This window comes from Durio zibethinus, chromosome 10, assembly GCF_047325235.1.
Source record: "Durio zibethinus cultivar Kanyao isolate XHJ-2024 chromosome 10, ASM4732523v1, whole genome shotgun sequence".
NCBI classification, from domain to species: Eukaryota; Viridiplantae; Streptophyta; class Magnoliopsida; order Malvales; family Malvaceae; genus Durio; species Durio zibethinus.
In genome coordinates, this window is record NC_143171.1 from 28,812,306 (window position 1) to 28,827,130 (window position 14,825).

The 14,825-nt window shown below is 30.0% G+C and overlaps 1 protein-coding gene across 1 annotated transcript; it reads left to right on the forward strand.

Annotated features, from left to right (window-relative positions):
- Positions 1 to 13,559: 13,559 nt before the first annotated feature.
- Positions 13,560 to 14,772, forward strand: LOC111291654 (small ribosomal subunit protein eS27y). The gene is made up of 4 exons (XM_022883492.2): positions 13,560 to 13,662; positions 14,026 to 14,127; positions 14,331 to 14,359; positions 14,447 to 14,772. The coding sequence occupies exons 1-4, from the start codon at positions 13,660 to 13,662 to the stop codon at positions 14,571 to 14,573; spliced, it is 261 nt and encodes an 86-aa protein (XP_022739227.1). The 5' UTR covers positions 13,560 to 13,659; the 3' UTR covers positions 14,574 to 14,772.
- Positions 14,773 to 14,825: the final 53 nt, after the last annotated feature.

Genomic DNA, 14,825 nt, shown 5'->3' on the forward strand with positions numbered 1-14,825 from the left:
AGAAAAGTTTGAATAAATAAACAAAATGTAAAATAAAAAATTATAATATATCTAATTAATTATACTAATACCTCAATAAGGTTTAACACATTGGCCTTAACTTCTTATGGAACATTATGCCATGTTTCATAATGAATAGGCAATTTCATGCCATTATGGGCTAGCATGCCTAGAAATCCAGCCAATAGTTTAGCCTCTTCACCAATTGGTTTCATATTAGAGTTTGCAGACACTACAATATGCTCGTTAGGAGGTAGTGCAAACAATTCCTTCAAAGTTGTCTGCCCTCTAGTCCTCCGTTGACCATTGTTATCAACTGTAACAAATATAAAATATATTTGTAAAATCATAATACTTTTATCATTATACTCGAATTCTAAAATTAGAGTTTATCATACCTACATTCAAATTTAAAGCATAATCAATTGATGGAGTACTATCTAAACTTGGACTTCCTGTTTTGTCAGATCCAATATCAGTTGAAGGGTTAGAAGTGATAGAGTTAGATCCGATAGTACATTCATTTACCTCTAAAGTATTCAGTCCATAGCTAATATCTATAGGTGTTGTAGATGGTTTTAAACTAATATCTCTGATATATTTTTCTTTCAACCTACTTCTCCGCATTATAGCTTACCTACATCATAAAAACGAATATAAAAAAAATGTTAGTTCAGAAGATATATAAAGACATTTTCAATTTAAGAAATCAAAACCTACGATATATAAAGAACATATCGATTTAATTAAATCAAAATATAATGTATGATTTAGAAGACAATAATTATACAATAATGAATGTGACATTATTTACGTACTATTATTTACTATATTATGTCTTAAACACTCGAATTATAAATTATAGGTACACAAAATCATGGTTCATAAATGTCTTCAGTAACATCTTCGCAAACCCATTGAGCGTAGGTACTGAAGATATTCTCATCCAAGTTTTGTTCAGCAAAAAGATAACATTCAGTTTCATGTTCAACATCATCTTTAGTATCTAACCCCATATCAAATAAATCTTTATGTGTGTTTTGAAGAACAACAAACTGACCAAATTCTTTCAGATTTTCAAAGTAAAATATTTGTTTGACTTGAGATAAAAATACATAAGGTTCATCGATGAGTTGTTGTCCAGTGTGAATTAATCGAAAAAAATTTACAAGTGTAAATCCGTATTGATCTTTCTTAAGACCCATCGTACTATTCACATTAGCCCAATCACACCCAAATAAGACAACTTTTCAGTTGCCATAATAATCCAACTCAATGATGTCATTAATCATGCCATAATAGTCAATATTTCCCTCTAAAAGGTTTGTGTCCCTAGCATTAGTATAACTAGTAGTTGACGAAGTCACAACAACTCCTGAATTTTATATACTTTTAAATCTCTCATGAGATTTTGTGTGAAATCTAAACCCATTGATGATGAAACCTTTGTATCATTTCACAATCCAGTTTGGATCATGTAAAAAATACTTCACCTCTTCACTAACAAGCTTTTCACTCTAAACCTATAAAAGTGCAATAAATATATATATGTTATTAATGTAATTTTTACTGTAAGCATTCTATGTAGATAAAAAATAATGAGAAGTATGGCATTACTTATAGTTGCTCTAACTATTTATGAAAGTTTTCAACGAATAACTTATCAACCTCTCGAGGGTTTGATCATCGATAATGTGTAAGATTTCTCAAATTATTTCTATATTCACTATAAAACATCATGATAAAATATTAACAATAAAAAAAAAACACAATAAATTATGCCTAATGTAATGAATAATTTTCTTACTAAACAACTTACGTGCAAAATGATTCAATTAAGTCATGATGAAAAAGAACATATCGATGTGCTTGTGCCCAAGATTCATCATCTAACTCCACTAATTCAGCTTTGCCTATGGGTTGTCCAAAACTTTGAAAAAGATAATTGTAGGCCGAGTCTGTATGCTGCATACCAATATTTCTCGAAGGTTTATTAAATTTCGTTTCAACATCTTACAAATAATGAGAACAAAATGCCATACACTCTTCTGCTAAATATCCTTCAACAATAAAACCTTCCGATAGCGTTTATTACGACAATAAGACTTTAACCTCTCTAAAAACCTATAGCATAAAACATTAGTCATATGTTATTTTAAGTAGATTGGCTTGATAATCAATAAAACCGTAATCAATCAATTAACAAATAATACCTTTTAATAGGATACATCCATCGATAATAAATTGACCCACTGACCTTTGCTTCGTATGGAAGATGGATAACCAAATGCATCATAATAGTGAAAAGGTTTGGAGGAAAAATCTTCTCTAAATGGCATAAAGTAATTGTGGCTCGATTTTAAAATTTGTTAAGCTCTTTCGCATTCATGCATTTCTGACATAGAGATTTAAATATGTTAGTCAATTCAATTACCATAGAAGTCATTTGCTTTGACATTGATGAACGTAAAGCAATTGAAAGTAAATCTTGCATCAAAATGTGATAATCATGTGACTTCAATGAAAAAAGTTTTCGCTAATTCATATCCACACATCTTGATATATTTGACGCATAGTCATCTAGAACTTTCACATTTTGTAAAACCTTGCAAAACACATCTTTTTTAGCTTTAAAAATCTAAAAACAAGTAGCAAGCAATCGATATTTGCCATTAGAAAGCAACATCGGATGAAGGTCTGGGTGAATCCCCATATCAACTAGATCAAGCTGACTTTTTAAGTCATTATTGGATCTTCTATTCACATTGGGAATTGTCCCAATAAAATGTTCGTAAACATTCTTCTCTATGTGCATAAAATCAAGTTTATGGTGTAATAAATTATATTTTCAATAAGGTAACTTAAAAAATATATTTTTTTTCGTAACTCATACTCATTGGAGTCATCTACTTCATCTTTCTCTTCATCACTTTGAATATCAAGATCACCAACTTCTGTATGACTATCACCAACTTGCGTAATACAAGGTCAAACACCTTCAAAGATGTCCCTCACTCTTTTTCTTGATGAAATCATTTTTTCATATATGAAATTGATATCTTTTAACTTTGACAAGATATTAGACCCACTAATGGGTAAAGACGATCCCCTTAACTTTTTAGTTTCATTAAAGAGATGTTTTTGAAATCTAAATCGATAATTATCATCTAACCATCGACGATGTCTCATATAACAAAACTTCTTACCATTACATATCCACATCGAATATATCTGTGTAGCGCGGTATGGACAAGCATAACGACCTTTTGTACTCCAACTAGATAAATTCGCATAAGCAAAAAAATCATTGATAGTCTATAATAAAGCAGCACGCATATTAAAGTTTTCTGCTTTTGATGCATCATAGGTCTCAACTCCTTTTCATAATTGCTTTAACTCTTTAATAAGAAGTTGTAAGTAGATGTTTATATCATTATCTGAACCTTTTTCCTCAGAAATTATCATAGACAATATATATGACTGTTGCTTCATAACAATCTATGGTGGTAAATTATAAGAAATCAATACAACTGACCAAGTACTATAAGAACTACTCATTATTTGGAATGAGTTGAATCCATCAGATGTCAGTCCAAGCATAACATTTCAAGGATCAGATGCAAAGTCTGAAAACCTAAAATGAAATAACTTCTATGCCAAAGAATCTGCAGGATGCCTTAATGATCCATTATCCGTCTGTCTCTCATAATGCTACCTCATTGAATTTGTAGTTTTGAAAGACATGTAGAGTCGTTGAAGTCTTGGTATTAATGAAAAATAGCGTAAAACCTTAACAAGCTTTTTTTTTACATATACTTCATCACCATCATTATTCAACCTTTCATCGAGATTTTTGTCGACCCAACGAGAAATACCACACAAATGACAAGATTCTTGATTTTTTTTATCCCCTCAATACAACATGTAATCATTGAGACAACTATGAATTTTCTCATATCCAAGACCTAAATCCTTAATCATCTTCTTTGATTTCTTACAAAATTTATGGATTTTTACAAAAGGAAATATTTCTTCCATAAACTATAATAATAAAGTTAGAGAGTTTCCTGTCCATCGACATAAATATTTCAAGTGAAAAAGATGAATACAGAAAGACAACCTTGAATGTTTGATCCCTCAAAAAGTTTTTCATTCATCTCTTCAAGCAACTTATAAAACTTTGATACTTCTTTTATAGGTTGTTGGTCACATACACCTATCTCAGGTTCATCAAATTCATGCATTTCAATATTGGACTGATTAAATCCTTCATTTTAAGGAGAAAGGTTATAAAAATTTTGGTTATGAATGTTAAAAGTATCTCGTAACATGCCTTCAATATCACCTGCTATAAATGGATCATGTTAGTGATGGAGAGCCTTTGATATTGAAAAAACTGTAGTGAAAGATCTTGACTGTACAGACTCTCCATGAAAATATCAATTAACATATCTCGATAGAAATTCAATACAAATTAAATGCTCATAAATAACTTGATGCATTTACCACTCGATATTAGCACATTTCACACATGGAATAATATCATATTATCTTTACTTGTATTCTTAAATGTAAAATTAAAAAAAATTTTCACTCCATCTCTATACTCTTAACTTAATCTTGACTTTTGCATCTAACTCTTATCCATTTATTAGTTGTTACATTATCAGACCAAATGTATATAAATAATTAATATAAAAAATGAACATGTACAATTGTATAGTTTACTATATTTTAAACAAAAGATAATAACAAGACCAGTACTTACACAAAACGAGAACTCCTTGTTGTGAAGTAATTTATCAACTACCAGATATTATGATTGTTAAAACTCTGCTGCTAATATAGAAAGTACCCAAGAGTATTTGTAGTTGAGGTTGACATAAGGTGAAATAAGGTGGGTTTTGTAGAAAATTTTTTTCACAAAAAAAAATTATGAATTACAAAAGCTGAAAGAATAGTTGAATGAAGTAAAAGCTAAAGTCAATAAGTTATGAATAGTCAAAATAGGGTTCTAAAAGATAATGCTCGAATACTAAAAGTGAAAAAAAGAAAAAAAAATTGTACTTGGTCTAGAAAGAGAAATAATATAATAATGAAGATGAAACATTAAGTTGGTGATTGGATGCACTAAGTTTAGGAAGATTTTTATTGGATAGGATTATGGAAGGCGTTTGCTAACAAAAAATGTCAACAATAATTCCTTCATAAATATTTTTTGAATATAATATAGATGCCTTAAACATATCGCCACACAAATTTTAACACAGTTATTGAAGGCGTATATCCAAAAAAAATGCCTTTAATAATTCCTATCAATGTTTGTATATAATTAGTGAAGGTCGTTGCAGAAAACAACACCTTCAATAATTTTTTTTAAAATTTTTTTTTCGGATTATTAAAGGCATCTTTTATTATGACATGCCTTCAATATGCCACGATGGTTATGAAAGGTGTTTATTCGAAAAGATGCCTTCAATATACCTTTAAACTTAGTAATCTATTACTGAAGGTGTTTATTAATAACAGACGCCTTTAAAATTTTTTCATGAAAAATTTTGGGAATTATTAAAAGCGTCTTCTACTGTAAAATACCTTTTATATACCGTCACAAAAAATTTAACACTGTTATTGAAAGCGTATATCCAAGAAAGATGCCTTTAATAATTTCTATCACAGTTTGTGGATAATTACTGAAAGCGATTGTAGATAACAACACTTTTAATAATTTCTTTAAAAGAATTTTTTTGGATTATTAAAGGCATCTTTTATTATGACACGCCTTCAATATATCGCAATGGTAATGAAAGACGTTTATTAAAAAAAGTACATTCAATATACCTTTAAACTTAGTAATCCATTACTGATGGCGTTTGCTAATAACAAACGCCTTCAAAATTTTTTCACTAAATATTTTAAGAATTAGTAAAGGTGTCTTCTATTGTAAAATACCTTCTATATACCGCCACACAAATTCTAACACTGTTATTGAAGGCATATATCCAAGAAAGATGCCTTTAATAATTTCTATCATAGTATGTAGATAATTACTGAAGGTAATTGCATATAACAACGCCTTCAATAATTTTTCTAAAAGTTTTTTTTTGGATTATTAAAGGCATATTTTATTATAACACGCCTTCAATATACCACGATGGTAATAGAAGGCGTTTATTAAAAAAAGGTACCTTCAATATACTTTTAAACTTAGTAATCCATTACTGAAGGCGTTTATTATTAACAAACGCCTTCAAAATTTTTTCCCCAAATATTTTAAGAATTATTAAAGGCATCTTTTACTGTAAAATACCTTTTATATATGCCACACAAATTCTAATATTGCTATTAAAGGCGTATATTCAAGAAAGATGCCTTTAATAATTTCTATCACAGTTTGTATATAATTACTAAAGGCGGTTGCAAATAACAATGCCTTTAATAATTTTTCTAAAATTTTTTTTCAGATTATTAAAGACATTTTTATTATGACACGCTTTCAATATACCACGATGGTAATGAAAGCTATTTATTAAAAAAAGCTCATTCAATATACCTTTAAATTTAGTAATCCATTACTGAAGACATTTGTTAATAACAAACACCTTTAAAATTTTCTCACTAAATTTTTTAAAAATTATTAAAGGCGTCTTCTACTGTAAAATACCTTCTGTATACCGCTACACAAATTCTAATACTGTTATTAAAGGATATATCTAAGAAAGATGTATTTAATAATTCCTATCACAATTTGTAGATAATTACTGAAGGTAATTACAGATAACAATGCCTTCAATAATTTTTTGAAAATTTTTTTTTTGAATTATTAAAGGCGTCTTTTATTATGACATGCCTTTAATATACCATGATGATAATGGAAGATGTTTATTAAAAAATGCACCTTCAATATACTTTTAAACTTAGTAATCCTTTACTGAAGGCGTTTGTTAATAATAGATGCCTTCAAAAATTTTTCACTAAATATTTTGAGAATTATTAAAGGCGTCTTCTACTGTAAAATACCTTTTATATACCATCATACAAATTTTAACACTGTTATTGAAGGTGTATATCCAAGAAAGATGCTTTTAATAATTTCTATCACAGTTTGTATATAATTACTGAAGGTGGTTGCAAATAATAACACCTTCAACAATTTTCTTAAAAAAATTTTCTCGGATTATTAAATGTGTCTTTTATTATGACACGCATTCAATAATTTGTTATAAACTTTGAAAATCCATAATTATTGAAGGTGGGTTTTTATTGAAAATGCCTTTTATAATTTTTAAGAATTGGAAAAGGCATTTTTTTTTTATAAAATACGCCTTTAATAAGTTGGTTGAAGAATTTTAAAGGCTTATAATTAAAGACGTCTTTTTTATAAACAATAATCTCCAATAAAATTTTCAGGTGATTATTGAAGGCATTGTTCCATGGAAATGCCTTTAATATTTAATTTTATATTCATTTTTCTGCCTGAACATAGGAATTTGCAGAGGACTAGTACACAAAATGATTAAAAGTTATGTTATTCAGCCAAACAAACCAAACCCTTAAACACATTTCTAGCAGACTATTGCTTTTTTTCTCCTATTCGTCGCCACCGACCTTCAACAAATCACCGCTGCGAACCTTTGTTTTAATTAGTAAGTCTTTTTTTTTAGTTTACTGTATTATTTAAATATTCAATAGAGAATTTTTGTTTTTTCAGTTTCTTAATATTGGCATATGCGTTTATATATTTTCATTAACATTAGTGTCAGCATAGTTGTCCAAGATTCTATTTATATTACAAGTATGTTGTTTCTATGTAGTATGCATTAAATATTGTCGTTTGCTGAACCTTGTTGATTGATATTGTATTACCGAATGGTATTGTATGATATTAGAGGTCTGAATAATATTTCATGCTGAATGGTTTGCTAAACCTTGTTGTCTGATATTATTTTGTTGAATGGGTTTGAATGAAATTAGGGGCTGAATGATGTTTTTGAATGGTTTTATGAAGGTTGTGTATGAGCACATTGCTGAATGGTATGCTAAATATTATTTTTATACATAGTATGGTATTGATTGTATTAAATTAAGTACAATGATCAATTTAGAGGGTCATATTATTTAATTCGTATAATTATGATTAATATTACAGGTAATACGGACTCTAAACAACATCATTCTCTTTCTAATAAGTATACAGAAGAAAGAAGTGTAGGTAAAAAAAAAAAAGAGAAGTGGCCCAAATAAACAAATTAAAATGATTGACACAAAAATTCATGTTGACTTCAGTCAAAGTGAGCAGCCTATGTCAAAAAGAGCTGCCAAGATGGCTACTCATATTGGAGCCATCATCCATCGAAGGATTTCAATTACGTACATCGATTGGTGATGAGTTTCTGATGATCTAAAAGATGAGATATGATAGTTCGTTGTGGTATGTTTATTCAATTATTTCGTAAAATTTGTTATATGATCATTTAATTGAAATTCAATGTGTTGATACTATTTGTGTTAACTTATTTAGAAACGGTTCGACATCCTAATTAAGTGTCAAAAGAATTGTATTGCAATCTGCTGTGAAAGCATTTAAAGACTTTAAAAATATATTGACAACCTAATATATTTTACCACTGGCTGGTGAAGGTGATGTTTTGGCTGTTCCACCTATGGTATATTTAGATGTCATAAGTGTTGAAGATTAAATAAATTTTATTCGATATCGACTTTCAAAAGATTTTTCTGTGCACAAATCCATTACCAAATTAGTCCAAGTTTATAAGTCTTTATGTAATATAACCTTTCATCTTCACATGTGATTGACGTAATTTCTTGATTTTGTAGAAAATCAAAGAAAAGAATCAGGACATTTGGGCCAAATAGCAATATCACCATCGGATAGCAAGAAATGATATGCAAATGTGAAGTATGAGCTTGTATGTATTCGCATACTTATTTTATACTCATTAATGAATATTTATGAATATTCATTTTATAGATTCTGATTGTTTTATTACAGTAATTTAATAGGAATCAGTGAGCTCAAACATAAAAATTTTCAAATGGGATGTTTGGAAACAAGGACATCTAAGGAAGGATAGATCTTTCGCAGATGAAGCAACCGAGAAAATAGCAAAAGAGATTGTATGTATAATTGCTTATTTGATATAATGTATGATTGGCATTGTGGTTGTATGCATAAATGTATACTACCTTGTGTAGATTTGTTCTAACAGCCCGACTTATTATTATCTTTCAGGATGATTATGCTATCAAAGTAAAATTTGATGAACTGACAATTCAGTATGGTGAAGATCCTTTCAGTATGGTGAAAATCCTTCGTCTTTAGCATTAGGCACTAAAGAAAGACCTAGTCAGGTTCATGGGGTTGGTAAATTTGTCTTGCCATCAACATATTTTGGTAAACAACCAAAAATCCTACGAATGAGAAATGCACAATATGAAGCAATAATTAAGCAACAGCAGCAACAAATTAATGACCAGGAGCAACGCCTCAATGACCAACAACAAAGACTCGTTACTTTGGAGTCCATGTTGGCAGTAATGCAGCAGGTTATGCCAATACCTCGGCCTGATAGCATCGTCCCCATACGAGAAGCTTTCGTTGCAAGTAAGAAAGCCATCCCATCATCCGCTACCACTTAAGAAGTATGGTATTGTTTATAATTTGAATATTAATTTGTTTATTATATTGATTGATTTGGTTTTAATACTTGTATTTCATTCAATATTGTAGATGGATGTTTAGATTCAAAGTCTAACCCTTGCCCAGACTTTTATGGATGAGTTAATAAAATATTCGTTGAAGAATTGTACCGATGAAAAGTTCATATCCATTGAGTCTGAGGAAGACTTATTTGATAAACAATCATTTTCTTTCATTGGTGTGGATGAGGTGAAACAATTTTGTGAAATGGATGAATTATCAGCTGCTGAAATCGTTGTTTATATGAGGTTAGCTTATAAATACAAATATGCACATTCAATATGTAGTAAGTTAGTATTATGGTGTAATACTAACCAACAGTGTTGATTGTTATCGTGTAGCTTCCTATATAGAGAGTTGAAGGGGAGACAGTTGATGAATAAATTTAGATTCATTGACCCCAACTTCATTAGTGAGTAGAGTGGCGCAGTTGTGTATCGTGCTAATCATGTGATCCTATACATGAAAAGATCGACGATTATTATTTGCTCCCATATAATGCGTAGTAAGCTATATTCCAACCTTAATTACTCCAACCTACTCCATTCTATGATCTGAAACGTATTTTAAGTATATCATTGTTATTATTTTGCAATCGTCATTGGGTGCTTATTGTGATTGACACCAAATCCTTAATGCCATACTTTATTAATTCAGTTAATCTAACGATGATGCCTAACCCCGATATTCAAACTTTTATAAAGAGGTATTAGAGTACTTTATTATATTATATATGTTCTATTTCTTCATAAGAAATTTTATTTATGTTCCTACTAATTTTTTTCTTTTCTATTTAGAGTAATATCTGCATTCAATAAAAAGATAAAGAAATCGAAATGGGTGTTATTACCGGTAAATGTTAAATTTATGCTTTTAATGCTGAGTTTGTTTAGATAAATATTTTTTAAACCGACTTAATTTAATTTTCAGGTACCTTATCAATCCGATAATACTGAATGTGGATATTATGTCATTCGTTTTATGCGGGAGATAATGTTACATGATTTTATGACCATACCATTCAAGGTTAGTATAAATTTTATAAGCTCGTTATATATTTAAAAAAATAAAATAGTATATTATGTTCTCATTTCTTAACATTTACTTCTGATTTTTTTTTTAGTGGGAGGGTAAAGAAAGCTTCACGGAAAAGGAGCTGGATGAAGTCTGTAAAGAATGGTGTGATTATGTATTGTCATTTATCAATATTGATAAACCTTTAGGTTAGATATTGTTGGTTGAATGTAAATATATATAGAACAAATTATTATAATGTTTTTAACATGCCATGTTGAATGAAAACTTTAAGTTTGTACATTGGGGGTTTTGGTTTAATATTATTATTATACTTAATATGAATCAACTATGTGTACTTAATAAATTACTGAGTACGATTATTTCATAAAAGTATATTAATATGATAACGTTATCAGTTTTAATTTTGGATGTGTGGTCCATTTTTTGAAATACAACAATGTTCATTATGCTAATTCCAAAATGTAATTCATAGTATCATATATATAAACCAAATGTTTTGGGCATAAATATACAACTGACAGCAATAATATGATTTTTTTGGTATAAACCTATAACTGACTTCACATATAAAGTATTAATTATGTTTTATTAATGCGATTAATGAAGGCGTTTTTAGCAAGGAAACACTTTCAATCACTCTTAATAGAAAATATTGAAGGCATTTTTTTACCAAAATCGCCTTCAATAATCCCCCCAGAAAATTATTGTCTGGAATATTAAAGACATTTTAGGCAAAAAATGCCTTCAATAATATCAACTAAAAATTAATTGAATGAATTATGAAGGCCGTTTTCTTATAAGTAACGCCTTCAATAATCCTTAATAAAATATTTATGAAGGCATTTTTAGATATAGCCGCCTTCAATAATCCGACCATTAAAATTTATCGTTGGGAATATTAAAGGCGTTTCGAGCCAAAAATACCTTCAACCATCCCATCCAAGTTTTGTGTATGGAATATTGAAGGCGTTTCTTACAAAACCACCTTTAAAAATAAAAAAAAATTTACTGATTGGATTATAAAAGGCGAGTTTGGCTAAAAACACTTTCAAGAATTGACTCCATATTTTTCCTATCGATTATTAAGGGTATCTCTCCAAGAAAAACGCCTTCGATATTCTATGAAAATTTTTTTAAAGCAATTGGTGAATGCGTTTTTGCCAATAAAACGCCTAGAATAATCAATAACAAATAATCTGTGCCTAAACCCAAAAAAAAGCTAAAGGACGATCGAACCAACAACCTTATGGTAAACATCCATACGATCCAAACAATTTGATAAACTTAATATTGAATGTACTTATGAAGAAAATAAATTTAATAAGCTTGGGGAAATTTTTGGTCCAAATATTAAAGGTGTTTCTTGTAGATAACGCCTTTATTAATCTCATACAATTTTTTATGACGTGATTATTGAAGGCGTTGTCTGTCAAAATTAGGCCTTAACTATTTACCGAAATTTTTAATAAAAAATATTTAAGACGTTTTAGTCGAGAAACGCCTCTAATATCAAGTCTTGTGACATTTATAAGTAACAATGCCACTATTTGAATATTTAGTGGCATTTGGATAATAAACACCTAAAATTTTATAAAAATATGAAAGTTAACTACATTTATAAGTGAAAAAACTGTTACAAAACTATCGCTAATACGCCATTTTATTGTAGTGATCACCACTAGCCAAGCACTATATGGAGATGGAAGCTGTTTCTATATTACGTATTTATTATTACAAAAATGTGACGATGATCATGGGCAATTAATATGTCTCTTAAACAACTAAATAAAATTACAATGCCTCACACTGTATTCTTATTATAATATACATGGATGATATTTTGATTCAAAATAATTACACCAATTAAAAGAGCTATTTAATTATATATTTAAGTGTTTCTATTATAGTAAAGCAATAAGTAGTTAGATTGTTGATTCTTGACTCTTTAGCACGGGCATTTGCTAGGCAGGTAGGTAGGCATGCATGCATATTTTCTGATTTTCTGTTGCATGCAATTGGTGTGGATATGTCAAAAACTATCGTCTTTCGTCTCGTATAAAAGTTCCTGATAACGCGGCTATTCTCTTACCTCAAGTTGGGTTGATGGAAGGGAATGGACTATTACAAACACAATGCCATCCATCCATTAAGTTTTGGGCTTGCAACTAATGCAGCACACAAGTATATATTATCCATATTAAATTTGGGCTTACATCTATTGTAGGACCCAAAACCCAAATCCTATCAAGGAAAATAGGTAACTATTCTACATTAGACCTGGGCTTACACTAATTGCAGGCCCAAAAACCCAAACCCAACAAAGGAAATATATCTAAATAAATAATCTCGACCATTTTTGTCTACTATCATCAGTACCCAAATGTAAAATCAACAAATGCAAAGATGGTCTGGTATATCTTACATAAAACTATACTAATTATAAGGCATCTTATTAAATTGGGTTTCAAGAATCAAATAGCTTTGACTCAATTAGAGAAATGGCAAAATATTTTAATAATAACAAAGATATTGCTAATGATATATATATATATATGTATATATATATATATATAACTGTTTGTTTTTTAAAACCCACTTCTTTGAAAAAAAAAAAAAGTAATCACGTAACTTTCTCCTCCTTTTAAAACGCTTGAAAAAAAAAAAAATCCAGAAGTTTGGTTTGGGCTTCAAAGGATGGGCCTGAGTGGGTTTATGGTCTTCGCCCACCTGCTTAAAATGAACACGAGGGCAACCAGTTTTCGCTTTCTATATAAACATCACATTCGTATTAGCATGTTTCGAAGTCTTCCTTTCGATTCTGCCGAGGAACTCTGCAACTGTACCGCTTTCGCATAGGAGGTTCTCAAGGTTTCTCCTAACGCATCCAGCAGCGATAAAAAATGGTCTGTCCCAAGTTCCTCTTTATTTATTCATTTTCTTTTCTCGTTATCGTGTCTTTGATTGTTGCTTACTCTTTCATTAGTTCATATTTTTGATTTCCTATCGTTTGCTCCTTTTTGGTTGATTGGAAGCTTTAGGAAAGAAGAAATTTCGATGACTTTTAAGTTTCTGTTGTTGGGATATTTCCTCTTGCTGTTTTTTGCTTTCGACTCGTTCTTATCTTAAGCTAAACGGAAACACTTTGTCCGTTTTGGGCTCGTTGGGGGTTTATGATTTGTTTTAAGATATGGGTTTCCCAGGGCGGTTTACCTTATGATTTTGTTTTGAATTGGACCTGATTTTGGCTGGTTAAAATGTGAGATTAGGTTCTCCAAAACGACATCGACTTGTTAAATCCGCCGGCAGAGCTAGAGAAGAGGAAACACAAGCTCAAGCGTCTAGTTCAGTCTCCTAATTCTTTCTTCATGGTAATATTTGGCTTTCTTTATTGTCATAGCCTATTTGTTCTTCCTGATCCTTTTCTAATTTATTGCCTTTTAGGATATCTGAGAAACATCGCATTCCACATATTTGCTGTACTGTAATATCAAATGTTTTGACCTTTTGATCTGTTTTTTCATGTGTGTATATGTATATGTTGGATTAACTTGTCCTTCTACTCTTTGTGTAGGATGTTAAGTGTCAAGGTTGCTTCAACATGTAAGTTTATATTATCTGAGTTGTTTGGATTTTCTTCTATAGTATATTTGGGGTTTCATTCTCTAATTTCTGCTTTTTAATTTGCAGAACCACTGTATTTAGCCATTCTCAAACTGTTGTGGTGTGTGGTAACTGCCAGACAGTCTTGTGCCAGCCTACTGGTGGTAGAGCTAGACTCACAGAGGGATGCTCCTTTAGGAAAAAGGGGGACTGATGGCTATGATTGGAAGCGTTTCAAATGTTCTTTAATGGGAATGGTTAATGATTAAGCCTATCGAATGTGCATTATGATGTGTTAATTTTGGTATCACATTAAGGATTTGATGAGACTACCTTATGCCTATGATCTAGTATTGTTTAATGTAGTGGATGTTCAAATGAATGTTTTAAGTTGCATTTGCTTGGTTTCTTAATCGTGATATATCGTTTTTGCTTCTTTTTCAAATTTCCACCTACCTAGGTTCTA

Coding starts and splice junctions, on each gene's coding strand:
- LOC111291654 (XM_022883492.2), top strand. Junction 14,128..14,330: donor CTCCTAATTCTTTCTTCATG/GTAATATTTGGC, acceptor CTCTTTGTGTAG/GATGTTAAGTGTCAAGGTTG. Junction 14,360..14,446: donor TGTCAAGGTTGCTTCAACAT/GTAAGTTTATAT, acceptor TTTAATTTGCAG/AACCACTGTATTTAGCCATT.